The sequence below is a fragment of the Rhinatrema bivittatum genome, chromosome 1 (assembly GCF_901001135.1).
Source record: "Rhinatrema bivittatum chromosome 1, aRhiBiv1.1, whole genome shotgun sequence".
Classification (NCBI taxonomy): domain Eukaryota; kingdom Metazoa; phylum Chordata; class Amphibia; order Gymnophiona; family Rhinatrematidae; genus Rhinatrema; species Rhinatrema bivittatum.
The window spans coordinates 363,218,481-363,246,338 of record NC_042615.1 but is presented as its reverse complement, the minus strand read 5'-3'; the positions used below and the strand labels follow the sequence as shown (position 1 = coordinate 363,246,338).

The following is a 27,858-nucleotide window of genomic DNA, read 5'->3' as shown; positions in this document are numbered from 1 at the left end:
TGAGGCTGGAAAATTGGGCATCTAAATGGCTGATGAAATTTAATGTGGACAAGTGCAAGGTGATGCATATAGGGAAAAATAACCCATGCTATAATTACACAATGTTAGGTTCCATATTAGGTGCTACTACCCAAGAAAGAGATCTAGGCACCATAGTGGACAACACATTGAAATCGTCGGTTCAGTGTGCTGCGGCAGTCAAAAAAGCAAACAGAATGTTGGAAACTATTAGAAAGGGAATAGTTAATAAAACGGAAAATGTCATAATGCCTCTGTAAATTATCTAGCTGCAAATGGAAAAGAAGCCAAATATGCTGGAACTGGTATTCTCATATCCTCTCACTTAACTCATGAACTGTTAGCACAGCATTCTGACCCAGGAGGTCATTGTGTTTTGGTTAGAGTATGCATAGCAGGAAATATATATACACTTTTGTCCTTATATGCCCCTAATCACAAATCAGGGTGTTTTTTCTAGAACGTATTAGGAAACTTCTGGAGTCTCAAGGGGAGGGATCGGTTATAATAGTGGGAGATTTTAACTTCTCACCACGCCCTGATATTGATAACTCTGGCACTCAAAATAGGTTACCAGTTGGCACCAAGAAAGCTTTTCATACCTTGATGGAGGAATGGGACTTGGTAGACATATGGAGGCACTTATTCCCCTCCTCTCAATCATGTTCCTTCTATTCTGCGCCACATAAAACATATTCACGCAATGACCTTCTTCTAGTTGATAAAACTATAGGGGCAAAGATCACCAATGCGGGAATCGATAATATTACTTGGTCCTACCATGCTCCGGTGTGGCTGGATGCTAATTTTAATATAGGTAATAATTGTCAACGCTTTTGGTGATTGAATGAATCTTTATTAAGAGATGATGCCTTCCAAGGGCTCTTGGAAGGCATCATCCGTTGTCCCATGAAATAACTTGGGACTGTTGAAAGGCTGTGATGTGAGGTCTTTTTATGTCCAAAGCAGCCTCGCTCAAAAAAGAAGTGCACTGAACTGCTGGGCAAAATTGCATACCTTGCGCACCAACATGTCTGCACTCAATCAGAACATATCTATCATAAATTGCTTGCGGTAAAAACAGAACTCCAAAGGTTAAATGACAATCAGCTATTACGTGCTCTAGACTTATCTAAACAAGAATATTATGAAGGAGGTGACAAATCAGGCTGCTTCTTAGCACGACAATTGAAAAAACGAACGGCTCAGGGCATATTTACCAAAATTAAAGATGCCAAAGGAGAGATACATGTGAAAGTTGATGAAATTAGGAATTGCTTTAAATAATTTTACTCTATACAGCAAAGATTCAACAATAAACGATCCAGACATAGCTGAATACTTGCAATCAGTAGAACTACCCACCCTTTCCCTGGACCCAATGGAATTTTTGGACTCTCCTATTACCTCTATGGAAGTCTTATAAGCGATCAAAACACTTAAACCCGGTAAGACCCCAGGTTTGGATGGGTACTCGAGTGCCTACTATAGCAAGTTCTCTCATATACTAAGTGAATCTCTAACCGCTCTTTTTAATCATATTAGAAAGGGGGGCTCTTTTTCTATACACTCAAATATTGCAGGTATTTCTGTCATTGCCAAGCCAGGAAGAGACCCAACAGTCTGTGGCTCATATAGGCCTATATCTTTGATTAACTTAGATCTGAAGATTTTGGCAAAAATACTAGCACAGCATCTTAACGGATTTTTACCAACCATAGTCCATTCGGATCAGGTAGGATTTATCCTGCAACGAATGGCAGCGGATAACGTGCAAAAGATATAGATTTAATTTGGTGGGTCAACAAGGAACATCTCCCATTCATATTGTTGTCCATTGACGCAGAAAAGACTTTCAACCTCTTACACTCGTCTTTTTTATTCCAGACCCTACAGCGCATGGGCTTTGGTCCTAAAACATGGAGGTCTATATACTCAATATCTGCATGAATGCAAGGAAATTGTTATAAAATATTTTGGAGGTATCAAACGCCGGAACATCTGCACGTAATATATCCAAATTAATCCCTCTTATGCTGGCGTGAGTGTGAACAGCAAGGGACCTTTATACATATATGGTGGCATTGTGATAGAGTTGAACAATATTGGCAAAATATATTTAAATGGATAAGCAAACTTTTTGCGGTGAATTGCATCCCCTCCACAGCTTCAGCCTTACTCAATATACCTCTTTTAGGTGTCCATTGCTGCTTGATCGCTATTGGCCCAAAATTGGAAATCCAAACCAGTGCCTTCTTTGTTGTTGAAAAATTACATAACTATTGCCAAGTAACCTCTCTCACTGCTACTACGCATAATAGAATTTCCTCCTTTTGAACCATCTGTGGTTCCTTAATGCAATCTTTTTCCTAATGGGTTTTGATGCATTTATTACTCTATATTGGCCTATGAAGAGTTTGTTCTTTGAGGTTAACTTTATACGATGTGTGCTACAAAACCAAAGTAATAGGAGGGCCATCTGTAGTGCATCTCTCATAAAGGGAATTTGTTTTATTTTATTTTTTGTCTATACTCTAAGATTTTGAAGCTGGTGACTTATGATCTAATCCAAGATTAGATCATAATCTCGTCATATTATGCCCTTTTCTGTTGTAATTATCATGCTGAATTGTTGTAATTAGTTTCAGTTTTTCCAATTTGCCTTTTGATTTTGTTTATTCTCTCTTTCTTCTCAAACCTGCACTCTCGTTGCCCTGTTGGCTTTGTTTTTTTCCCTCCCCATCTCCCTGTTCTAATGTATTTTCCGCTCATTTTGTTAAAATGGGAACCGGCATGATGTCTCGTACTAATGCCGGTATATAAAAGCTATTAAATAAAATAAATAAATAAGATGTTTTTTGAATTTTAGATGTTGTTTGCTAGAATGAACAATATGGGATGGGGAGGAGGGTTCTTTTACCATATTAAATAAATGTTATATCATTAGAGAACAATTTGTATTTGTTAATTTTGAAAATAATACAACTTTAAATAATAAAAATAAATAAATTCCACAGTAAAGAAATAAACAAAGGTTCTGCCTTTCTGTAGTTTTACAGTGTACCAGTCCTCTCTTTCTTCTTTGGCTCTCTCTCTCATAGTGGGTATTTTATTGCTCTCTCTTCCTCCTTTCTTCTCTAGTCTCTTTCTGCATTCTCCCCTTTCCCCTTTCTCCTGTGTTCTCATCTCCACTCCTCATTCCTTCTTCCTGGATTCCTCACCCCACCATCCTCATTCAACTACCACCAACAAATCTATGATCCTTTACTTTCACCTCTCTATACCCAGTTCTCTCCCTCTGCCATTATTTTATCCTCCTTCCTGATCCTGCCTCTCTCTCTCTGTCTCTTCTCTGTCACAAGTCCTGCTTCCCAGTACTTAGTCCTTTCTCCCTCTCTGTCCATCCTAGGTCCTAATCCCCAGTACTTTTTGCCCTCTCCTCCTATTTCTCTATTCAGCTTCTATCTTTTTCCTTTTCTGCCATCTCTTCTGACTGCATAGATTTTCTCACATTTTTCAGTTCTATCCCCCTCTCCTACACTTCCATTCCTTTTGCCTCCCATACCCTTCACCTCCTCTATCCTTCCATCTCTGAATAATTTCTGATTCCTCCTTTCCCATCTCTCTACATTTCTTATCCTTTGCCTCTATTAACCCTCCATTTCTTCCATCTTCCCCATCTGCTCCCTGCCTCCTCCCCCAGCATCTGCCCCTTTCCTATTCCCCAGTAGCCTCTCCTTGCTCCCCAGCATCTGCCCATTGCCTGCTCCCCCATTCCTTACTTCAGTCTCAATATCTGCCCCTGCCTTTCCCTCCCCTTGACCAATATTTGCCCCTCCTTCCGCACCGTCCGTCGCCCATTTCCAGCATCTACCCCTTGCCTTGCTTCTGTCCCTTCCTGCCTCCCTGCCCTCCATCCCATCATGCCTCTGCTCCTGCCTATTCCCACTCCCATATCTCACTCAAATTTATGGGGCAGCTGCCCCTTTGATGACTGGCGGACCCACGCTGTGCTGGCACAACCACAAGCAGGTTCTAACATCGGGGGATTTCCTGCTGCTAATCTTGATTATCACCGATCAGACCTAGAAAGTGTCAGTCATCAAGGTATGAAATTGCTAGCGAGTTGCGCGGCAGTGGAGAAAGAGCATCAAGTATCAGCAGGCACCTGCTGCTGTTCTGTGTGCAGCACCACTGCTGGGGATGTGTGAGGGAGTCAAGAGATTTGGCAAGAGAAGTGGCAGCTGCAAGACTGAGCAGCATTCCAGGTTGCCCTGACCCAACTGAACGAAGCCAGCAGCAGATGACACATTAGGCAGGGCTTTCCCTGCTCTTGCATGGGCAGGCAGGAGACTTGGCCACAGTTTGTCTCATTGCAACTCCAAGCTCACTCTTACTCCAAGCTCACTCTTACTCCAAGCTCACTCTTACTCCAAGCTCACTCTTACTGGGGCCGATGCAATAAAATTTGCGGAAAGCGGGCGCTGACTTTTCAGCACCTGCTTTCTTAGCGCACGCAAAGGGGGGCGCCATGCAATAAACAAATTAAGGGGTCGTGCTAGCAAAGAGGCGCTAGGGTCGCTGGCACAACTTTAGCGCCTCCTTGCTAACGCGACCCCGCGGTTACTGGCAGTCTGCCGGTTATGAACACTGATGCCGATAAACTCGACGTCGCTTTTCATAACTGCAGTCGGCCGGTTATGAAAGGCGACACCGAGCATATTGGCGTCGGTCTTCAAAGCGGCCGGCAGAGGGGTTTTTTCCGTTTTTTTTTTTTACTTTAAAAAAAAGTACAGAAAAGCAGTTTTTTCTGCTTTTCTGTACTTTTTTTCAGTGCCCTCAGCTATTAACGCCTGCTCCAGGCAGGCATTAATAACTGAGAGATAAATGTGCATCTGAGATGCACATTTATTTTTTTGCATTTGGAGTGAATGACTAATAGCCTCATTCACATGCATTTGCACGTGATGAGCGCTAACTCATTCACTCCGCGTCGGACACGCGTTAAATAGGAGCTAATCCCCCTATTGCATTAGGGGGTGGATTAGCGCCTATTTAACCCGTGTCCGACAGCGGGTTAAACAGTGCACTCAGCTGGGCGCACTGCATTGCATTGGCCCCAAAGTGAGCTCATTGTTTCAGCTCAAAGGGTTCAGTTTGCCCTGTCAAATGCAGCTCTCAATACTTAAGGTCTTATTTTTCTCCAAAAGGAACACAAACACCATTCAAGATACAACTAAGTGAAAGGTCACAAAAATAAATTGGAAACACTCACCCCCCCCCCCCCTTTTCCATTCATCCAAACATCACCTGTCAAAACAGAAAGCCACAAAAACCACCACCTATCAAATGGGAAACCACAAGACAAAATGAAAAAAGCTACCTGGCCAACTGAAATTCCTCTTCCGTCTGCTCTACCAGTCCCAAACCTATGGGTTATATCCTCTCATCCAGCACATGCAAGCAGAGGGTCTTTTTTTTTTTTTTTTTTTTTAAATATAATGACATTACATTCATAAATGTCATAAGAACATAAGAAAATGCCATACTGGGTCAGACCAAGGGTCCATCAAGCCCAGCATCCTGTTTCCAACAGTGGCCAATCCAGGCCATAAGAACCTGGCAAGTACCCAAAAACTAAGTCTATTTCATGTTACCGTTGCTAGTAATAGTGGTGGTTATTATATAAGTCAACTTAATTAATAGCAGGTAATGGACTTCTCCTCCAAGAACTTATCCAATCATTTTTTAAACACAGCTATACTAACTGCACTAACCACATCCTCTGGCAACAAATTCCAGAGTTTAATTGTGCATTGAGTGAAAAAGAACTTTCTCTGATTAGTTTTAAATGTGCCACATGCTAACTTCTTGCAGTGCCCCCTAGTCTTTCTATTATCCGAAAGAGTAAAAAACCGATTCACATCTACCCGTTCTAGACCTCTCATGATTTTAAACACCTCTATCATATCCCCCCTCAGCTGTCTCTTCTCCAAGCTGAAAAGTCCTAACCTCTTTAGTCTTTCCTCATAGGGGAGCTGTTCCATTCCCATTATCATTTTGGTCGCCCTTCTCTGTACCTTCTCCATCACAATTATATCTTTTTTGAGATGCGGCGACCAGAATTGTACACAGTATTCAAGGTGCAGTCTCACCATGGAGCGATACAGAGGCATTATGACATTTTCCGTTTTATTCCCCATTCCCTTTCAAATAATACCCAACATTCTGTTTGCTTTTATGACTGCTGCAGCACACTGAACCGACAATTTCAATGTGTTATCCACTAAAGATGTGAATCGGAACTGGAATCGGTTCCGATTCACATCGTGAAATTTTTTTTGTGCGGCCAGATCAGGTTTTTTTTTTTTTGTTTGTTTTTTTTTAATTGGCTGCGCCTGAGCCGATAAACAAAAAAACCCACCCGACCTTTTAAAACAGTTCCCTTAGCTTCCCCAACCCTCCCGACTCCCCCCCAAAACATTTGAAAATTACCTGGTGGTCCAGTGGGGGTCCCGGTAGCGATCTCCCGCTCTCGGGCCATCGGCTGCCACTAATAAAAATGGCGCCGATGGTCCTTTGCCCTTACCATGTGACAGGGTATCCGTGCTATTGGCCGGCCCCTGTCACATGGTAGGAGCACTGGACGGCCCGCGCCATTTTTAAAGATGGCACCGGCCATCCATTACTCCTACCATGTGACAGGGGCCGGCCAATGGCACGGATACCCTGTCACATGGTAAGGGCAAAGGGCCATCGGCGCCTTTTTTATTAGTGGCACCCGACGGCCCGAGAGTGGGAGATCGCTCCCTGGACCCTCACTGGACCACCAGGTAATTTTCAAACGTTTTGGGGGGGTCAGTAGGGTGGGGGAAGCTAAGGGAGCTGTTTTAAAGGGTCGGGGTGGGTTTAGGGGTTGTTTTTGTGTGCCGTTGTTCCCGCCCTCCCCCCAAAACGATAAGAAAACCCCATGAACAATTTTGTGGGGTTTTCCTTTCGGTTTCGGGGAGCCCCCGATTTCTGATGACTTTGAAAATATCGTGTAACTATATTGTGTAACTATAGCATGGGTTATTTTTCCCTATATGCACCACCTTGCACTTGTCCACATTAAATTTCATCTGCCATTTTGATGCCAAATTTTCCAGCCTCACAAGGTCTTCCTGCAATTTATCACAATCTGCTTGTGATTTAACTACTCTGAATAATTTTGTGTCATCTGCAAATTTGATTACCTCACTCGTCGTATTTCTTTCCAGATCATTTATAAATATATTGAAAACTAAGGTGTAGCAGAAGTAAAGGAAAGGAAATTAACAGGTAAGAATTTCTCCTTCCTCTTCCTTCCGTTCCACCAGTCTCAAACCTGCTTTGAATCATGAAGGAAGTCCAAACCGGGTAGCAGTTTGGGAGGCCCTTGACCTGAAACGGGACCTCCCCTCAACGACGATATCCCGGGAGACCAATTCAAAAGGGCTTCCGAGTCTAAATCAGCCGTTAGAATGGCTGTAGCTAACGGGAACGGCTCTCCAGAGGCAGGAGACCTTCTGGGCGAAGGTTTTTACATGCCTGTAACCTCTAAAGAGGACATTTTCTTAGTGGGAGGTGTAACTCAAATTAATTCCAGTGATTCTGATTTACCGCAGCAAAGAGAGCACAGACTCCCTTCTGAGATGTGCGTTTCGTGCTGCAAATGCCACAGCAACAACTTTTTTCAGCCATCGAATCAGTGAGCTAAAAACTCAAATACCGAGCGGTGACAAGCAAGCGGTTCAACCAAGCAGTAAGCGTTGGCTTCAAATCTCCTGCCGCTCAAGCCAAACGCTCTACCTTGCCAAAAGACATAGGAAGGAAACAGAAAAAGTTTTGCTGTCTGAGCACGCGTCACTGCAAGAGAAACATCCGCAGGAGCATGGCTCTAATATAATCTGTAGGCCCAGGCTTGGAAATTAGGAAAACGGCTGATTATTAATAAACTAAATCCTTCTATTCGACGAGTCCTGAACTCAAAACGCCCATCCAGCGGCTGGAGGCAGAGAACACTGGCTGGATATGGTCTAAATATGATGTTTATGCATGTGATGTCATTATATTTAAAAAAAAAAACAAACCACTCCTTCTCCATGTGCTGGGTGAGAAGATATAACCCATAGGTTCTGGACTGATGTAGCAAAAGGAAAGGAAAGGAAAGGATTTCTCCATCAACCAGAAAGGAAATCCGCGCCCCCCCCCCCCCCAAAAAAAAAGCAATAGCCCATGTCTGGTAGCTTAACTGGTAAGTACTGTGGATTGGCATAGAGAGGGTACCTGGTTTAATTCTTGGTTTGGCTGGTGAAGAGATTGCTGCCAAGAGAGAAAAATGAGGCTGCGTTCTGTATCCGTCTGGGAGAACAGGAGCAGGTGGTGTGGCCAGGGTCATGTATCTCTGCTTTCTAGATGCATTCCAGGATCGGGGCTGGTATGCCAGCACGTCTGTTTCACCAAGCCCACTGCCAGGAGGAGAAATCTGCTTTTAAACAGGAACTAAAAAAAAAAAACAACAAACAAACCCCAACGTAAACCTATAAATCTCATGTTAAACACGGCATTAATAACTATTACTCCCCAATGCTGAGAGGTGTGTTGACTTTACTCATGTTTTTTTTTAATGCTGTAAATTTAAATCCTAGTCAGAGGTGGGGCAAAGTTTTTGCAGCTAGTATTAGTGTATGAGATGCACACTTTTATAAGCCAAAGTATGCTCCTAACTCATATTTTGTATGCAGAACTTTTGGGAGCACGACTTTCGTGGTCCTGAGTCATATGGTGCTCCCAACTTTTAAGGGCACTTTTCTTTGCAGACAAGCAGGACAGACTCAGACACACAAGGAAAGGGGGGGGGGGGGGGGGGGGGTGACATCGTTTAGTAATGCACCATCACAACGGTTTACAATTAGGCACGAAATAAGTTTGGTTTGGTTTCTAAATTAACTAGAGGGTGCCAATAAATTTCTCGGTTACATATTTCAATAATATACTTTATATGGAAAGTGGATTGGGAATTCCAATTATATGATTAATAGGATAATCATATATGTTTTATACTGTCTGATTCTTAATTTAATACTTAATTATGTGAAAAATAATAAAGTAAGCAATTCAGCTTTTTTTGGGTGACTATTAGCTGTGTGCATGTGTTCTTATTCACTGACCTTACTGGGAAAGGCTTTTTTGAAGAGCCATGTTTTTAAACTTTTTTTGAAGAGTTTTAAATCTTTCATTAGTCTTATTTCGAGAGGTAATGCATTCCATAATATTGGCCCCGCTAAAGATAATGCTCTCTCTCTAACTTGGGTTAGTTTTGCTGTTTTGACCGAGGGTATGTATATCTGCATACCCTGTCTATTCACTTTCTACAGTCTCTTTGCAGCTCAGCAACCTTGGAATTGCAGTTCCAGTATCTGAGGGACTTCAGCCCTGCCGGGCAGCTCACTACTGCCACCTCTGGTGGTTATACTACCTTTCTAATAAAAGATCTGTGTCTGTCTGCATACTCCAGCCTAGCCGGTGGTCCCTCTCGGGACTCCCTCCTGGGGGCACTGTCATCTGCCATCGGCCCAAGGATTCACCTATCTACTTTCTGTCCAGCTGAGCACCATCTCCATTACTCCGTTGGTACAGATTGCCAACTCTGCAGTCTACATCATAACATATTGCCATTCCTTAGCAGACCCTTAGGAGGCAGTACACAACAGATTGCTACCCCTCCCCAAAGGGGAGGAGTAGCAATCAGACTGCCATTCGCATCTGCTAGCTCCTCCCATCCACATAGCAAATCCCATCAGATTGCTAACCTGCTAGCAGATCCCACAACAGATTCCTAACTCCTCCTTCTACAGGAGCCACAGCACAACAGATTGCTAACTCCTCCTTTCCAAAGGAGCCAAAACTAACAGAACATTTCCAAGTTTATTTGACAGGGGAGAATGCCTAGATTAAAGCTCAGTACTTTATGAAGGACAAAACTGCATGGTGGCATAACCCTTCCCAATTTATTGGCTTATTACTGGGCTTCTGAACTAGCTTGTTTAAAAGACTAGTTGGGTGGGAATTTCACAGCTTCCTGGGTTTCTTTGGAAGCTGGTATGGCAGAGGGAGTGGATTTATCCTTTTTATTTCAATTGCTTCTTGCTTCCACCAGGGTTCACATGGCTTTCAGATCGAGGTATATTTTATCACTTACTGAGCAAATATGGAGGGCTTTGTGCAAAGGAATTGGGATTTCACATGAAGGTGTGACTCCCCTATCACTGTTGAAGGATAACCCCAATATATCTGTCTTTACATTTCAACACAAAATGGAAGTTTGGTGGATTATACATTTTAGATTTTGGGTCAGTTGCGTAATGACGACTGGTAATCGTTCGCCTAATTGAAGTCTGAATATGGTCAGAGAGGAATCATGCATATATACACAAGAATCGGATGCTTTGTCCAGAATGGAAGATGTTCAGTGGAGCCTATGTGCGCGCACTAGGGTTAACACTTTTATGCTTGTGGAGGAGGATGGTAAACTGATATCTTTATTATATTATTATATATTATATTATCATTCATTGTAAACCGGTATGATGTGCATAACTAATGCCAGTATATAAAAATGTTTAAATAAATAAATAAATAAATAAATAAATAAATGAATAAATAAATATAAGGCCATTATTCAGTTTCCTGGGGAACAGACCTCTTTTATCTTTGGTTAGACAATGGATTGAAAATTTGGGATTGATGCTGACTGCGACTGACTGGAAATGCACTTGGAGAGCTGCTCACAGTGTTTCAATATGCAGTAGCCACTTGGAATTAATGTATAAATTGGTGTCCAGAACATTTGGTATCCATTATTCTTCATTAAGTTCTCTCCCTCCTCTTCTAGGCTTTGCTGTAGGGGATGTGAGGAAGAGGGGTTATAGTTCCACATGTGGTGGTCCTATTCTTATATCTAGTCTTTTTGGATACAGGTGGTGAAAAGAATTGTTGACATTTTGGAGATCCCCTTTCAATTAGAGCCTGCCTTGTACCTATTGGGATGGTGGCAATGTGTCTCTAAATAAATACTATATTATTGGCAGTTAGATTTATGATAGCCACCTTTTAGAAGGTCACTTCTTCAATTTTGCACTGGAAAAAGCAAGTACATGAAATTGCCCTGACAGAAAAGCTGACATACAAATTGAAAAATAACAGTGCCAGGCGTGAAAGGGTATGGAGAAAGTATTGGGATTACTTTAACAGTCAAAGACTAAAAGGTGCATTTTCAAAAGTTGCATGTGTAAAAAAAATAGCACTTAAGTAAATTAGCATATACTTGAGAAAAGGGGAATTGTGGACTATTTGCGTCAAATTGGTCATTTCCTTCACACGCATGTTTTAAAATGTGTTCCCTTGCATACATAGACTAATTGTTAAAATTGGTTATTTCACTACCGCATGCATGTTAGAAAATCCAGACTTGTATGTGAAAGCCAACACAAGGGGGGGGGGGGAGGGTTGAATGCATCTAAATAACTCTAGTAAAATGTACTCTCATGTATCCCTTTAAAATTTGAAGTACAAATACACGGTTATATCATTTGCGCACACTTATCCGGCTACATTCCAATTTATATGGCAAAGCAGCGCCATTGCTGCCATTTAGACTGACAAATTTGAACTTATTCGGATAATTTTCTTAGACTTATCTGGCTCTCTTACATTCACAGATAAGTCCGAAAAGCACTTCTTAGATGGACAAGTACGGGCGGATTTTCAAAGCCCTGCTCGCGTAAATCCGCCCGGATTTACGCGAGCAGGGCCTTGCGTGCCTATTTTCCATAGGCCGCCGGCGCGCACAGAACCCCGGGACGCGCGTAGGTCCCTGGATTTTCGGAAGGGGGCGTGGCCAAATGACGCAGCGTTTTGGGGGCGGGGCGCAGCGTTTCGGGGGCGGGCCCGGGGGCGTGGTTTCAGGCCAGGGCGTAAATCCATGGATAAAGGTAGGGGGGGGGGTTTAGATAGGGTCGGGGGGGTGGGTTAGGTAGAGGAAGGGAGGGGAAGGTGAGGGGAGGGCGAAAGAGAGTTCCCTCCGAGGCCGCTCTGATTTCGGCCGGCTGTCCAAAATCGGCAGCCTTGCGCGCGCCGATTTTGCGCAAACAAAAGTTCGCGATCGCGCAGTTTTTCAAAATATACCCCATAATGTATTTCATACTTATCCAGCTAAAGGTTGCTACTTTGCTGGATAAATCAGAACTTATTTGGATGAGAGCAGCTACTTTTCCAGATAAGTCCAAACTTGTGTGGCTCATGGTTCTTCAATAGAGAGTTTGTGTGCACATATGTACTCGTATTTTTGGAGGAGTATTGGAGGAGGATGGTAAACTGATTTCTTTATTATATAAGGCCACTTGTATTTTGTAACCTATGCATATTGTATCCATGCAGGTTATAAAATACAGTAGTAAATTTGCATGTGCCCATATGCATGTGTAAATGTGCATACAGAAGCAGTTTTGAAAGTTATATTTATCCTCAGGGATGGTAACTTTAAAAGGAATGCACACGTACGAGCCCACATGCTAGAATTTTAAATCGTCCGTGAAAGTGCATGTATATTATATTAAATAATATGCCTAGCTCCTAATTTTAAGCTGTTACACGAGGAAATGTTATTCACATATGATTCCTTAGGACTTGTTGAATTTTACACATGCAAGGGAACACATTTTAAAACATGCGTGTGTGAAGGAAATTACCAATTTGACCAAGTAGTCCACAAGTTTGCCGACTCTATCTCCAGATCATCCAGACCCCTCTGGCCCTTTAGCATGCACTTCCCCGAGTTTACCCAAACCCCTCACCCAGTCAGTTTTTGGCTGTAATGAGTTTTATTCAGACTTACACCTGATAAAGAGTAAAATTAAATAAGCGCAGGTAACAGCCCTATCTGCGCTGTTTGCTGGTTTTAGAATTGGGATTTATGTGGGTAAATGTTGGCTTCTCCCTGGAATGCCCCTGACCTGCCCTCCCCTTTTTTTTTTTTTTTTTTTTTTTTTTACATGCGCACTGTTGCTCACGCGCATATATGTATGGAATTTACCACTGTTAAAAAGAGTTGCGCACGCTAGGCCTCTTAAAATTCATTTCTAAAAGTTCTTTTTTGTTTATCTTTCACATACCTGCTCTCACTTTATTACTATTAATAATAATATGGTATATAGATTTTTCCATTGTACCAATGTATTTGTTGTATTTTTTTTGAAAATGTGGTTTTTATATTTTGCTGAATAAATAAAAACGTTTAAAAAAACCCTATCTAGCAGTGGTACCTCATCTGAAGAAGGAAAGTATCTTAATATTTCTATACTCAGATGATTGGCTAATATCGAGTAGAACCTTAGAAGTGAAAGTCTCTACCAGTTTATTCGTTTGATTCCTGGTGTCTCTGGGTTTTGTTCTAAACCATGAGAAATTTCACTCCCCCCCCCCCCCCCCCCCCCCGACTCATCACTTAAAGTTCACAGGAGTGCGTCTGAACTCTCAGGATAAAGCCTTCCTTCTTATGCAGAGATTACTAAATTTCTATTCATTGAGACGAAGTATTCACAACCCAGCATCAATACCAGCAAGATCATTTATGGAACTATTGGGACACAGGGCAGCCACGGTGCATGTAACCCCATTTGTTTGATTACACGAGATTCCCACAATGGCATCTCAAAAGATATCGGAATCAATATTTCAAGCCCCTGTTCGCATGCCAACAACTCCCCAACTTCATCAGTCTCTGAAGTGATGGACTCAATCATCCAGTCTTCCTCCAGGTCAAATGTTTCACCCTCCACAAATAAATTAACATTAATGACAGATGCATCATCACAAGCATGGGAGTACATATAGGCAATCTGACCTCAAAAGGAATATGGAGCCTCAAGGAACATACCAGAGCCCTCCATATAAACACACTAGAGCTGAAGGCAATCTTCAAAACACTGAGAATGTTTAAAACATTCATATAGGGGACAAGAGACAATATTATAGCAATGTACTACACAAACAAAGATACAAAGGCCCCCCCCCCCCCCGTCCAGACTGTGAATTACCCCTGTTCTAGTAACATCGTAATGATGGCAGAATCCATTCTGTCCAGCAAGCTTCTTAAGGTATTATCTGCCATGCCATGTGAGTTACTCCCATGTTTAAGGGTAGCAACTTCTGTTCCGTGCAATTATTCCCACGCTTTATGATAACCCATAAAAAATTTACTACTAGCAAATTTTAACTGGGTGCTGAGCCTTCTTGAAAATTCAGATAGGTCTAAAGTGATTTGCTTATGGACTTGGCCTTAGAAGCAGCCTTGTATTTTTTCACTTATGTCTGCATATCAGTACTTCAGACCATAAAAGTCAGGGCCCATGTTGGTTGTTGTCTAAATCTAATTCATCTTCCACCCCTCCCCAACTTGCCATCAAAGCAGAGAGATATCTTAGTTGTGTCAAAAGCATCAAGGCGTATTGGTTAAGGATAGTAATCCCTTGCTTTCTGTTAAGAGTAGTAACTGCTGCTCCATGCGGGTTACCCCCATCCTTATCAGTTCCTCAGACTGTAAAAGTCTGGGCCCGGCCCCTCATTGGTTGTTGTCTGAATCCGATTCCCCTTTTCTCCCTGCTATCGAAGCGTAGAACAATGTTGCAGTTGAGAAATTATATTCACTAATAAATTATATTTACTGGTGTGATTTACTTTCGGGCTCATTGCATGAGTGGGGGATGAGACAAGGTCTCGGTCACCCAATACCACAATCCCGTGCCCTTCCCAAACAACCTCTCACTCTTGGCATAACAAACTAGATACCATCATCACACCAGAATAAACAGCAATTAATCATTGTACTAGTATTGTGTAAGTAGGCCATAAATCCAACCAGAACAATGAATGGGAAAAGAACAGTAGGGACGCATAAGATTCCAATATCTGCTTTAACATTTCACAAGCAGGCAAAAGCAACAATGGGGATGGCCCATTGGCAGGGCAACCAACATACTCATATGGATAATAAAAAATAAGAAACACAAATAGAGAAAGTTCAGGGGGGAAGGCAGTGAAGTAAACTAAAAAAAATGTATCTTTACTCTTGAGTACTCAGAGGAAAAAAAAGTCTGATCCACCTCAATGTCACCAATTTGTAAAGGGTGCACCCCACCCCAAACACTAAATTGTGTAAAAACAAACAAACAAACAAAAAACCGCAATCAAGAAAACGAAGGTGTCTTTATTGATAGTGGAGCTGACTAGATGATAAACTAAATAGACAAGCACTGCAGGGTGTGAGAGACCTCTCTCTTCTAGGGAACTTTCCCCAAATAGTTTACTTGGCACTAGACAGAAAGCTGACCTGGTTTCTAGTCTCTTACAGAAAGACCATGGTCCACCAGTTTTTCTTTCCTGGCCTTCCTCTCTCTCTGGTTCCTGGTTCCAACTGCTGCTGGTATCCACCCTCTCTCTCACAGACTGGAGAAATGTGCCTTTTTTACCTTATGTGATCAGATTCCCAGCATTTCATCTGCTTCCTTGTCTGCTGGCAATGGAGACAGACAAAGATCTAAATGAAGCCAAAAATTTAAAAAGCCTCCAATGGATAACTTATTCAGCTAAAGTTAGCCAGATAAGTTATCCCAGATAATCAGCAGGATAAACACCATGCAGAATATCCCTAATTAAAGATATCCAGCTACCTTTAGCTGGATACATTTCTGTCTAACTGGCTATCTTGTGAATATCACTGGTTAGGTTTAAAATTATCCAGCCAGTTAAATGACAATGAGAGCTAACAAAAAAAAAATTGAGGATCGCGGGCCTAGTGGTCCTATTCTCACCTCCCCCTTCCCAGTCAACGAAAACAAAATTGAGCCACTGGGCCAAGTCCCCACTCCCAACTCCCCCAAACCTCTCAAAGTATTGAATATAAATCAATTTTGAAGGGTCAGTATTGGCCTCTCACCCTTCTACAACCTGCTCCCTGGTTCAGTATAAATTTTATCCCCAGTGAGCTCTCCTTCCCCCCACCCTAATCCTCCTATCAACCCAGTACCATTTGAAATAGCAATCTTCAGCCGGGGTTGCAGTATACCACTACCGTGAGCCCGGCCAGTGTTTCCCGCATTGCCATGTCAGCAACACTGGAAACTTACAATAACAACATTGCTGTGAACAGAAGGAAGACCAAACTACTGCTGCTGTGGTATAATAGTGAGGTGAAAAAGGCAATTAAAGCCTAAAAGACATCTTTCGAAAAATGGAAAGCAGACCGAAATGAGGAAAATAGGGATGTGTATAAGCTCTGGCAAATTAGATGTAAAAAAGTAATTAAGCAGGCTAAGAGAGAATTTGAAACGAATTTTGCCATAGAGGTAAAACCAAGCACATTTAAAGCAAAATCCTGTGACAAAGTTAGTTGGGTTGCTAGATAACAGAAAGATAAAAAGCATGCTCAGGGCGGACAAAGAAATAGAAGAAAAACTAAATGAACTGTTTGTATTTTCTTAGGAAGACTTTGGGGGCATACCCACACCAGAAACATTTTTTGAGGGTGATGATTGAGGGACTAAACAAAATTATTTTGAAACTAGAGGACATTTAAATCAGTTTGACAGACTAAGATGGTTTTCACCTCAGAGTTCTAAAGGAACTCAAACATGAAATGCAGATTTGTTTCTGGTGATCTGCAACATGTCATCTAGAACAGGCACAGTACCTGAAGTCTGGAGTGTGGTCAATGTGATGGCAGTTTTTAAAAAAGGGATCTGGGGTGATCCAGGATCCAGATGAGCTTGACCGGTGAGCTTGATGTCAATGCTGGGCAAAATGGTAGAAGCTATTCTTAGACAAAATTACTGACCAAATACTGTAGATAGACATAGTTTAATGGGGGGAGTGTCAACACGTTTTTTGCAAAGATAGGTTTTGCCTTACTAATTCACTAGATTTTTTTTAAAGGTATAAATCATGCTGATAAAGATGACCTGGTTGATATTGTGTATTTGGATTTTCAGAAGGCATTTGACAAAGTCCCTCATGAAGGACTCTTCAGGAAATTGGGAGCTCATGGGTTTTGGGGCCAGTGTCCTTTTGTGGCTTGGTAACAGATAAAAGACATGGATAAAAGCCAGGAAACAGATGGTAGGACTAAATGGTCCATTTTCCTAATGGAGAAAGGTTATTAGTGGAGTGCCCTGGTCTGTTCTGGCACTTGTGCCATTTAGCATATTCATAAATCAGCTGGAAAAAGAAACAGCAAGTGAGCTGAGCAAATTTACAAAAGACACAAAATTTTTTCAAGTCATTAAAGCAGCAGATTGTAAGAAACTGCAGTCTAGACTGAGTATCTAAATGGCAGATGCAATTTAATGTGGACAAATGTAAAGTAATGCATGTAGGGAAAAAGAGTCAACTATAGGTACATGATTCTGGGTTGCTGGTTAGGAGTCACCACCCAGGAAAAGGACCTCACAGTCCTTGTGGACAATACCTTGAAATCTTGGACTCAGTACATGGCAGTGGTCAAAAAGGCAAATAGAATGTTAGTAGTTAATTGGAAAGCAAAAAAGAACAAAACTGAGATTATTATAAGCCCTTTGTATAGATCCATGGTGCAGTTCTGCACCTTGAGTATTATGTGCAGTTCTGGTCACCACATCTCAAAAAAAGCAGACATAGAAAAGGTACAGAGAAACGCAACAAAAATGATAAAGGGGATAGAAAAGCTCCCTTATGGACAAAGGCCAAACAGATTAGGGTTCTTTAGCTTGGAGACAAGATGACAGAGGGAATATGGTTGAGATTTATAAAATCATGAGTGGGGTGGAATAGATAAACAGGGAACGGTTGTTTACCTTTTCAAATACTTGGATTGGGGTACTCTAATGAAACTAGCAACCAGGAGATTTAAAACATCGTAGGAAGTATTTTTTCATTCCGTGCACAATCGAACTATGGAATCTGTTGCCAGAGGATGTAGTCAAGGGAACTAACAGTGAGGTTCAAAAGAGAGTCGGACAAGTTCCTGAAAGAAAGATCTATAAACAGTTATTAGCCAGTTAGACTGGGGAAGCCATTGCTTATCTCTGGAAGTGAAATAGATCAACTATTGGGGATCTACCGGGTCCTTGTGATCCGGACTGGCCACTGTCAGAGATAGGATGCTGGGCTTGATGGGCCTTCGTCTGATCCAGCATCGCACTTCTTATGTACCTACGCTCTTAAAATTGTCCCTCCGGCCCAGTCCTGATGTCCACCTTGCAAACAGCAGCTGACCCTGGCCCCATTCCTCGTGGCACTCCCGACTGATGTCAGATGTCAGGGCAGGGATACTGCAGCAGCTCATGGCTCCCAGAAGCGCACAGCCCAGGGCAATAGCACTGATTTGGCTTCGCCTAAGGATGTCCTTGCTCGCAGAGCCCTCATTTTATGACCCCCTTGTTCTAGAACTTGCCTTCCATTGTATTTGAATTTCTGTTATATATATATATATATCATAGTCGGGAGGAGAGACAGGGAAAATATATTTACATAGCTGGGAACCTTTTTTAGTTGCAATCTCCTTTAGATTGCTGTTGATTAGCAGAGGAATGCATATCAGCTTTTTATCTTCCACCATTACACACATCTGGCTAATTCACACTTTCTCCCTCCCTCTGCCACTTTTACTCTTCTCCAGGGAAAACCCCAGCATTTTCTTCCCTTTCCTGCTTTCCACCTCACCTTACCTTACATTACAGCTCCCAGACTTGTGTACCCTCAGCAGAATCCCAGAGAATCACAGTTGCAGATGAAGCTGTGTGTGTTGCAACTCCTTTCCTCCATTTTCTCCTCACATGCTATTGCATGCACCGACCGCAGCTATGGCCAGGAGCCAGCATCGATGCCGCACTGCTCCTTCTCTTCCCGACGCTGGTTACGTGGCAGCCCTCCCCGGGCCGAGCCGCACCGCCGGCCCTGTGCTACCACCTTCCTCTCGGGCCAGGAGTATCCCTAGCGCGTGCTTCTCCTCAGATTTAAAGGGCCCACGATGGGAATTGCCCGTGGCCCTTATTGATGACCTCATGGGTCTTCCTCTACTTAAGGCAAGCTCTGACAGTCAGAGCTTGCCTTGGCAACAAGTTCCCTCACTCTCCTGAGCTGCGCTTCAGTGCTTCGTTACTTCAGTGTTCCCGTGATCCTGACTGCCCATGTCCCTGGTTCCTGTGTCCCTGTGTTCCCACCTACCCTCGTTCCTGCCTTCGGACAGAATTTTGGCTTCTGACCTTCTGCCTGGACTTGACTACAAGTACCGCCGCCTGACCTGACCTTCTGCCTGGATCCAACTATGAGTACTGCCACCTTACCTGACCTTCTGCCTGGATCTGAGTCCGAGTATCGCTGCCAGCCTCCTACCTCCGACCCGACCTTGTGTGCTACCACTTGATCATCTCTTCATGGGATCATCTACGCAGAGGCCCACCTAAGTCCAGTCGACCCTGGTACCCAAGGGCTCAACCTGTGGAGGAACAAGGGCTGGTGTTGGCGAAGCTCCTGCTGGCCTCTGCTCCCAGCTCGGCCTTGCCTACCAACAGATGGGGCCTGTAGGAGTGTCTGCCACGGGTAGCACCAACTCCTCCTTGGCCCAAGGGTCTACTCCTCCAACACATGCTGCCTGCAGTATGGGCTCCAGGCTTACCTCTCCTCTCCTATTCTATGAAGCCTTTCTGAAGAGAAGGAGCTGGAGCAGTAAACGGAGAGGCCTGAGCTTTCAATTGATACAAATTCCCAGAATCTCTACGTGTATATATATTTAGATCCCTTTTTAGTATTTGTGGTGCAGAACATGTACCATTTGGCAGTCCTTCTGGACTGCCTTCATTCTGTGTCCTTCCCAAAGTGCAGCCTCCAGAATCAAACACAGTACTCCAGAGGAATTCTCACTAATGATTTCTACAATGTATAATCATTTCTTTTTTTTCTCTCACACACATGCTCCCTCTCTCTAATACACATACACATATCCTCATACAGGCTTCCTCACTCTCTCGCGCACACACACATCACCTTTTTCATACACAAGCTCCCAATCTCTCACACACATACATACTCCTTCACAATCTCCTCATATAGGCCTCTCTCTGAAACCCACACTCAAGCATCCCCCCACTCTCTTACCTCCCATGCTCTCTCTCACATCCTCTTGCTCTCTCTCACTCTCCCCTCCCCTCATATAGGCTCCCTCACTCTGAAACCCACACTCAAGCATCACCCCCACTCTCTTACCTCCCCATGCTCTCTCTCACATCCTCCCCCCTCCCTCACACACACATTCTTTCTCACCGGGGCATTCCTTCTACCCCGTGAGCGAAGCACACTCCGTTTGCGGCACACGGGGGCCTTCCTTCTTCGCCACGAATGGAGCGCGTCCCGTGGCACACGCAGACACGCTCTGTTTGCAGCATGCCGGGGTCTCTGCATAGGGGGGGAATTCTGCGCAAATTCTGCGCTCTGCAGTAGCGCAGAATTCCCCCAGGACTAAATAGTAAGACCGCCTTTCCCTTGCAATACTGGAACTGACAGGCAGGTGTCAACCTAACTCCTGCTGTGCTCTTTAGTTTCTAGCAGCTAGCAATAAACATGTTATTCTGTTGCTTGTATATCCTAACATGAGGTTTGGAATGCATACTCCCCCAGTTTCCAAAAGATAATGTAACACTGTAACACTCTAAAATACTATTGGTTAGGAAGCTAATGCCTTAGATTTTCATTAGTTGTACAGTACCCAGCTCCAGAGTGACCCAGCACAGAATTTGCCAGGAAATCTTAGTATTGGATGGGATGGTAGAGGAACCAGATTTGTGCCAAGGCCCTGCCCTACACACCCTTGTGAGGACAACTTCTCTGAACCTCCCAAGGCACTTCATAAGTACAGTGAAAAGTATTAGCATTACTTGTTTGAATCTTTATTTTACCTGTTGCTGTTTGCAAATTAATTTTTTTTCTGTTCACTGTTCTTGCTGTTTTTTTAAATTAACTTTACTTTGTTAGCTCTGTCCTACAACTGATAATCCCAGTATTTTTTGTATGTGGTCTGTAGGTACAGTTTTAGGAACATGATCCTTGGTTTATGTAGAGTCTCAGTATCCCTAGAAACCACTAGGGATACCTTGCAAGTGGGGTACTTGCCTAGAGGCAAGCAAGAACCCAGGTAGTGAATGGGAGGCTACCATTGTTGGGGTATGTGCACAGGTATAGATGGGCCTGGGCAGTGCTTGGCATGACCTTCCAAGAGTTCGAAAGGTTAACTCTGAGTGGGTGTTAGGAGTAGTGCTAAGGTATTACATGACAGACGTTTACATCCACACTGGATATTTTGCCATAAACCAGAATGTATTAAGGACATAATGCAAATTATTTTGTATTTACATTTTCTTTGCAGGTAATCTTGATGAAGAATTGAAAAACCAACTAGTCAAAAGATGGGAGAAGATAAACGAACAAGAGTTTTCTAAACTTACCCTCAATAAGCCTGAAGACTAGTATTGTACAGACTGACCATGTGGGTTTGCCTAGTTCTAAGGAAGGCTGGTACTATATCTGTCTATGCTCTACATTACTGTGGCATTCTGTTAGAAGAGACTCTGACCTTTTGACTGGAGCACTGCTCTGCCACAGCTTCTGTACCAGGGGCTGGTTGTTGTACAATTAAAGTACTTACATTGTTGAAAATAACAATGACTAAAGGCAAAGTGTATTTCATCTTAGTGGGGAAAAATGATTTAGTTAGGTTGAAAGAGCATTGATCTGATGAATCTAATTATACAAAGATCCACTAAATCTGATTATCTTACAGTTATACTTGTGTACTAAGCCAAGGGAAAGTGATGTTGCCCCCCATCTCCCTGTCCAAGAAATTTGCTATCCATTTGTGGCCAACTTTGTAATTATAGTGAAAAAAATGTCCTTCCTGACCCCCAGATACGATGATCAACTAAATCTTGAATTAGTACTTTCCTTTGAAGTATAATTGTGTGTCATACCCACTGATCCCTTTTGTCTTCTAAAAAACTTGTCCAATGTTAAAGACATTTAGGAGTAGATTTTCAAAGTTACGTGGGCGCGCACACATGGACACGCAATTTTATAACATGCGCGCACAGGCACAGCGGCAAATGGCCACTGTGCCTGGAGGCTCTAACCCTGCCCCCTTCCCACCCCTTTAAGTAAAGCTCAGGGACTTACACGCATCCCAGGGCTTTAGGCCCGGCACGCGTAGGGCTTTGAAAATCCGGCCCTTAGTGTTGTAGCCATTATTTAATCAGCTTGATTTTGTAAGAGCTGTTGGTCCTCAACCCATGCTGATTTTTGCTAAGTATTCCACCTCCTCCTCTTTTATAGAGGCTTTCAGTATTTTCCTTGAAACTGACTTTAATATAATTGGTCACTAGTTAATAGTTTGATACCCTCTTTTGATAATACATTTGCCCTTTGATTATCCTGAAGATCCTGTCCTGTCCTAATTTGTTCATTAAATATTAAGTACAATGATCATTCAAATAACTTGTACATTTGTATATCAACATTATGTAATTATAATCTAGAGTATAATATTTTATGAAATATAAATATTGATTCTATCAAAATGTTTGGTGTGAATTTTGAAGTAATTTATTTACTGTCTTGGCCTCCAAAATACCTCTTCATTTTTTTTCCAGCTCAGTTGGACTCAAGGCTGGTACATGAGCCATTATTTAATATTTACAATTACCCAGGGACTTGCCCCCTCTTTAAAAGACCCTCTGTTCTCCCTGTTGTTAGTCTGGTTATTGTAGTAATGAGTCCTAAGGCCACAAGTCATGGATCACAGGCTTTAACAATAACCGTAACACCCACTCCCCCCCCCCCCCCCCCATGGAACTGTGAATGCTGCCTCTGTAACTTCCCTACCTGATCCAGGGTGCAGAAGACCCAACTTGGGGATCAAACAGGGGACTTTCTCCTTGGCAGTGTGAGTCACTGGCTAGCCTGAATTAATATTTACAGTGCTTCCTCAGTCCTTATGCAATACCTCTTTCTATTCTCCTTTTGGGATCTTGGTACTCTGTGTGTAGAGGTACAGGAAGAATAGAAAAGCCCCAACTGGAGCTGCTCACGCCAAATGGGCTTCTACAATTGACTGGAAAAGAGATGACAAAAAACTTAGGAACAGACCATCAGCAAGGATTCTCTCTGGTTTTCTTGTTCCATTTCGGATAGAAGGAAATTAAAGATAGGGCACTTGAAGATAAAAGGACTGGGAATGGATAAATAATGAACTGGGTGGAGTTACAGCATGACTAGGCCAAAAACTCAATAGCAAGTTCAACATATACAAGCTGAAAACAGATGACTAAAAATAGAGACGAGTTGAAAGATCAGCTAAGAATTGCCATACTGGCTCATACCAAGAGTCCAACAAACCCAGTATCCTGTTTCCAACTATGGCCAATTTAGGTCACAAGTACCTGGCAGGATCCCAAATAGTAGATAGATTACATGCTGCTTATCCCAGTGATAAGCAGAGGCAGTCCTCAAGTCTAGCTGGTTAATAACTGTTTGTGGACTTTCCCTCCAGAAACTTGTCCACATTTTTTTTTAAGACCAGCTATGTTAATAACCATATCCTCTGGCAATTAATTCCAAAGCTTTACCATACACTGAGTGGCTCAAAACTCTGCCCCAAATCCAGGGACCATGATCCTAGAATCAATCATTTATGGAAATTATGTAAAAATGTCAAATGAAAAAAAAAAAGATGTCTGTTAAGTGTGTACATGAACTTTGTGAGCTATCAGTAATTTTTTTCCTTCACCATATTAAAGAAAAAGTGAAAATCAGATTTATTTATTTATTTTTACTATTGAAGATGAACCCGAAGCTAGTGCTACATTAAAATATCCTATGAACCCTGTGACTTTATTAGATACTGACTTTCTTACTGAGGTATTTGAAGATATACAGAGCTAGTTAATTAGCGGATCAGAAGAGTATTGTATGCAAAGGTGAGGTTAATCGTGAATCAAAGTAATCACTAATTCACCAATAAATATGGATCAATATATAGTGCATACCTTAGCGTAAGGATTGTTAAGACATTTTTAAACATAATACTGCTGCATATTTTTTCTTTCCATCTCTAGTCTGCCTGGCACTGATGAGCTGAGAAAAGGCAGGAGACATCTGTTTTTCTAACTGATAAGGCTGGTGAAGGCCAATGTTTGGGAGTTAGGCATAGGATGTCTCTAATGAGCTACAGCAGAACCATAAATCTTGTCACAGTTATGAGTGAAAATTAAACCAACTGCACTTGCAAAAAACCTGGATTAAAGCCAGAGAATTAGAGTTTAAGAATGGCAATTGACAATATTCTTTAGATGACCCATGGACAAGAGCTGGTAGCTAGTGCGTGGGGTCTCCGGGCCAGTGTCCCTCGGTTTTTTCACAAATGTGTTGACTTACACCAAAGGGACTGTGAGGGAGGCATCTTTTCTTTGTATAGATCTTTATCTTCCTTTATTATTGTAACACTATTTGCTTTTTACTACTTCATACAATATTGCTGTGATGCTGTGTGATATTTATTTAGATTTGTATATTCTGCTTTTAGGCACTTCAAAGTGTACATCAAAACAGAATACATTCAGGTACTATAGGTATTTCCCTTTTTGTCTTTACTGATTTTTACCATATTTTGTAAACTGAGTTTTATTTTTACAAGATTGTGCTGTGTGTTCTGTGATGTAATATACTACCATTCCGGCCACTGCTTACATGAAATCTCTCATGAAATGCTGGAGGGAGCTCAAACCCTTACATATTAATCTCGCTAAGCTCTCCAAAAGATAGTTTTCCTTGCCATTGGGGTGATTTTTCAATCACTAGTGCTTGGGAGTGGATAGTGGCAAGCTGGCAGGCTACTGTTTTCTTGTCCTCTTGTTCCTGAGTGAGCACCCAGGACTTCATGTTTTGGGATCTTCCTTTTTGGAGCTGCTGGGGAAGGGACATGAGGGGAGTATTGCGGACTGGGCTGGGCTGAGGAAGATGGAGTCAGGCTGCAGTTTAGAGAGCCTGTGAATTGCAGGTGGTATGGGTATCTTTTCTGCTGAACCTCAGACTGTGGGACATTTTTCCTTGGTTGCTGGGAACTGGAGAAACTGCTTGGGAGTTTGGTTTGTTTTTTTTTTAATGTGGCAGTTTTATTCTGCTCTTTTTTTGTTGGAACCAGGGCTGGGATCTTGTGCCAAAAGCTTTCACTTGCAACTACCAGGGGGACTTTTCCCATATTTAAACCGGAGTGATTTGTAGTCTCTATAAGAACCTCGGTATATAAAAAAATTAAAAATAAATAAATAAATAAATAAATTTTCATCTCTACAAGTATTTTAGCACAACACAAACAATGCACTTATAGGATTTATCAACTAGCTACATATGCAATAGGCCTGTATAATATTGTGTACCATGAATGATAAGCTGTATGAACATTTCATGAAGCCTGGTTTCCTCCTTTTGTACAGAAATTTGCATAAGAAAATGTCTGTGTAATATGTGCATCATTAAATATTAAAAATGGTTTTCCCTATAAGGTAGAAATGAAATGGAATCAGCAAAAACTCACAGGCACTAACCATTGGCAGGGCAGCTTTAAAAAAATACCTGACATCACCACAAAGGGCTCTAACTTCTCTAAGATTAGAACTGAGCTGACCTTTTTCTCTATAGGAAATAAAAAGAAGAAATAGTTCTAAGTATCTGGGGCATTAAGGGCACATGAATAGTGAGAGCTGGGGATCACTGGGTGCTCTATCATCTAACTGAATCAAAGTCATTTGTGGAAAGGACAGAGGCATACAAACCTAAGAAACTCATTATACTAATGGAATCTCAACATAAAACCAGAATAAATAACTGACAGCACAGACGCACTGAAGTGCTAATAATGTTTCTTTCATTAGCTGGTTTACATAAGGCTTACAAATTTAGCAACCATGGAGCCATAACCAATACTCAAAAACTTCCTCACCCTCCATCAGACCTCCTTGCGTGGTTGTGCGAAAGGCTGGTTCTTGCAGTGCCTTGCCTCTTTTTCAATTAATTTGTCCATCAGTTTTTTTCTCTCTCTTCTCAGTTCCTTTGTTCTACATTTTACACCCAGTTTTGTGTCAGATGTTTCAGTCTCTTTGACTAGATATGTATAATCAGTATTTTCTAGGAAAAAAAAAAAATAAGGTGCCAGTACTCAGATGCAGGGCTGTTCTTAGAGAGGGGAGAAAATCAAGGTGATTGGGCACAGCCACCTCCTGCAGTCAGCTTCAGGACCTATGAAAAGGCAGCACTGCAAATATTACATTGGTCTCTAGAACACCTGCAAAAAAAAACAAACCCCAAAACAAAACAAGATGGACAGCTATGGCTCTCTACACAGAAGCTACACACTGGCAAAATACTTCACCTCAGTGACACACACAGAACACAGATCATCAGTAAATAGAGAATAAGTGACCACAAATTAGAAACAGGAATATGCAGATACAAACTGAATGGAAAACCCCCAAGTAGCAAGACTGTGCATTCAATGCAACACTGGAGAAATAGAAACAGAAACGCATTTCCTCCCGTATTGTGCCAGATACAAATATGTCAGATATACACATTTACAGTCCCAATGCTGTTAGAATCACTAAACCACCTTTGTCAGGACATTTTGGGCCCTGACATACCCCCCCCCCCCCCCAAGAATGATAAAGGGCTTGGCAGCTCCAAAACACCACCTCTTGCCACCCCCAGCCCCCCAAACTAGTACTTTATCCTTTTGTTCCTACCCTCCACTCAGCACCAGTATCCCCAACCCTTTCTTGGGACCCCGTCCAGTACCAGCATCCTCTTGCTCAGCATTCCTCTCTCTCCCCATACAGTATCCCTCTCCACTCCCTCTCTCTTTTCTCCAGGGTCAAGTCACACCCCCCCCCCCCCCCCTTCTCTTTCCTACCTAACAGCATCTCGCTCTTTATCCCACCCACAACCTTCCAGCAGGCAGCCACAGACTGAACCCCCAGCTCTCTCTTTCCCTGTAGAGCAGCATTCCCCATTCTCTAGCCAGGCAGCACATTGGGTATCCCCTTGCCTCCTTCTCCTACATCACGGCAGCTCCAGCACAGGCCCATCGCCCTCAGATTGGCTCTAGCAGCAGTGGTTACAGCAGACAGACAGAGTTCCAACCACAATGTTGGGGCCAGCGTGGATTGGCAGCATTACAGCATCGCTTGCTTGCATTCTCCCGTGGGTGGTCATGGATTGGCTGCAACTGCAGCCTGGGTATAACACACAGGGGGGGCCGATGCAATAAATGTGTCAGCTGAGCGTCCATTTCCTGCACCCGACTGTCAAGTGTTTGTTTGTTTGAGGGTTTTTAAAAACTTTTTTCTTTAAGTTTTTCCTCCTGCTTAATATCGCAACGATATTAAGTAGGAGGAAGTACAGAAAAGCAGGTTTTTTCCTGCTTTTCTGTACTTGTTTTTAATGCGCTCAGCTACTAACGCCTGCTCCAGGCAGGCGTTAATAGAAGACAGTTAAATGTGCGTCCAAGACGCACATTTTTTTTTTTTTTTGCATCGGAGTGAATGCCTAATAGCCTCATTCACATGCATTTGGACGCGCGTTGAATATGCGCTACTCCCCTTATTGCATTGGGGACTGATTAGTACCTATTCTACCCGCGCTAATCGGCCTCAGGGAGAGGGGGTGCCACGCCTGTATGTTTACTTTTGG

General features: G+C 42.5%; 1 protein-coding gene across 4 annotated transcripts in view; it reads left to right on the top strand.

Moving 5' to 3' along the window:
- Window positions 1-23,824, top strand: part of STAP1 (signal transducing adaptor family member 1) — a 164,261-nt gene extending 140,437 nt beyond the window's left edge. For 3 of the 4 annotated variants that reach the window (XM_029600772.1, XM_029600793.1, XM_029600764.1), the window contains one exon: window positions 21,491-23,824. In XM_029600772.1, coding sequence (XP_029456632.1) covers window positions 21,491-21,591 — 101 coding nt within the window. In that variant the 3' untranslated portion in view covers window positions 21,592-23,824. Of the gene's footprint in view, window positions 1-1,905; window positions 3,021-21,490 lie in introns of those variants that run through there. The other variant, XM_029600778.1, reaches the window with a different exon arrangement.
- The last annotated feature ends 4,034 nt before the right edge of the window (window positions 23,825-27,858 follow it).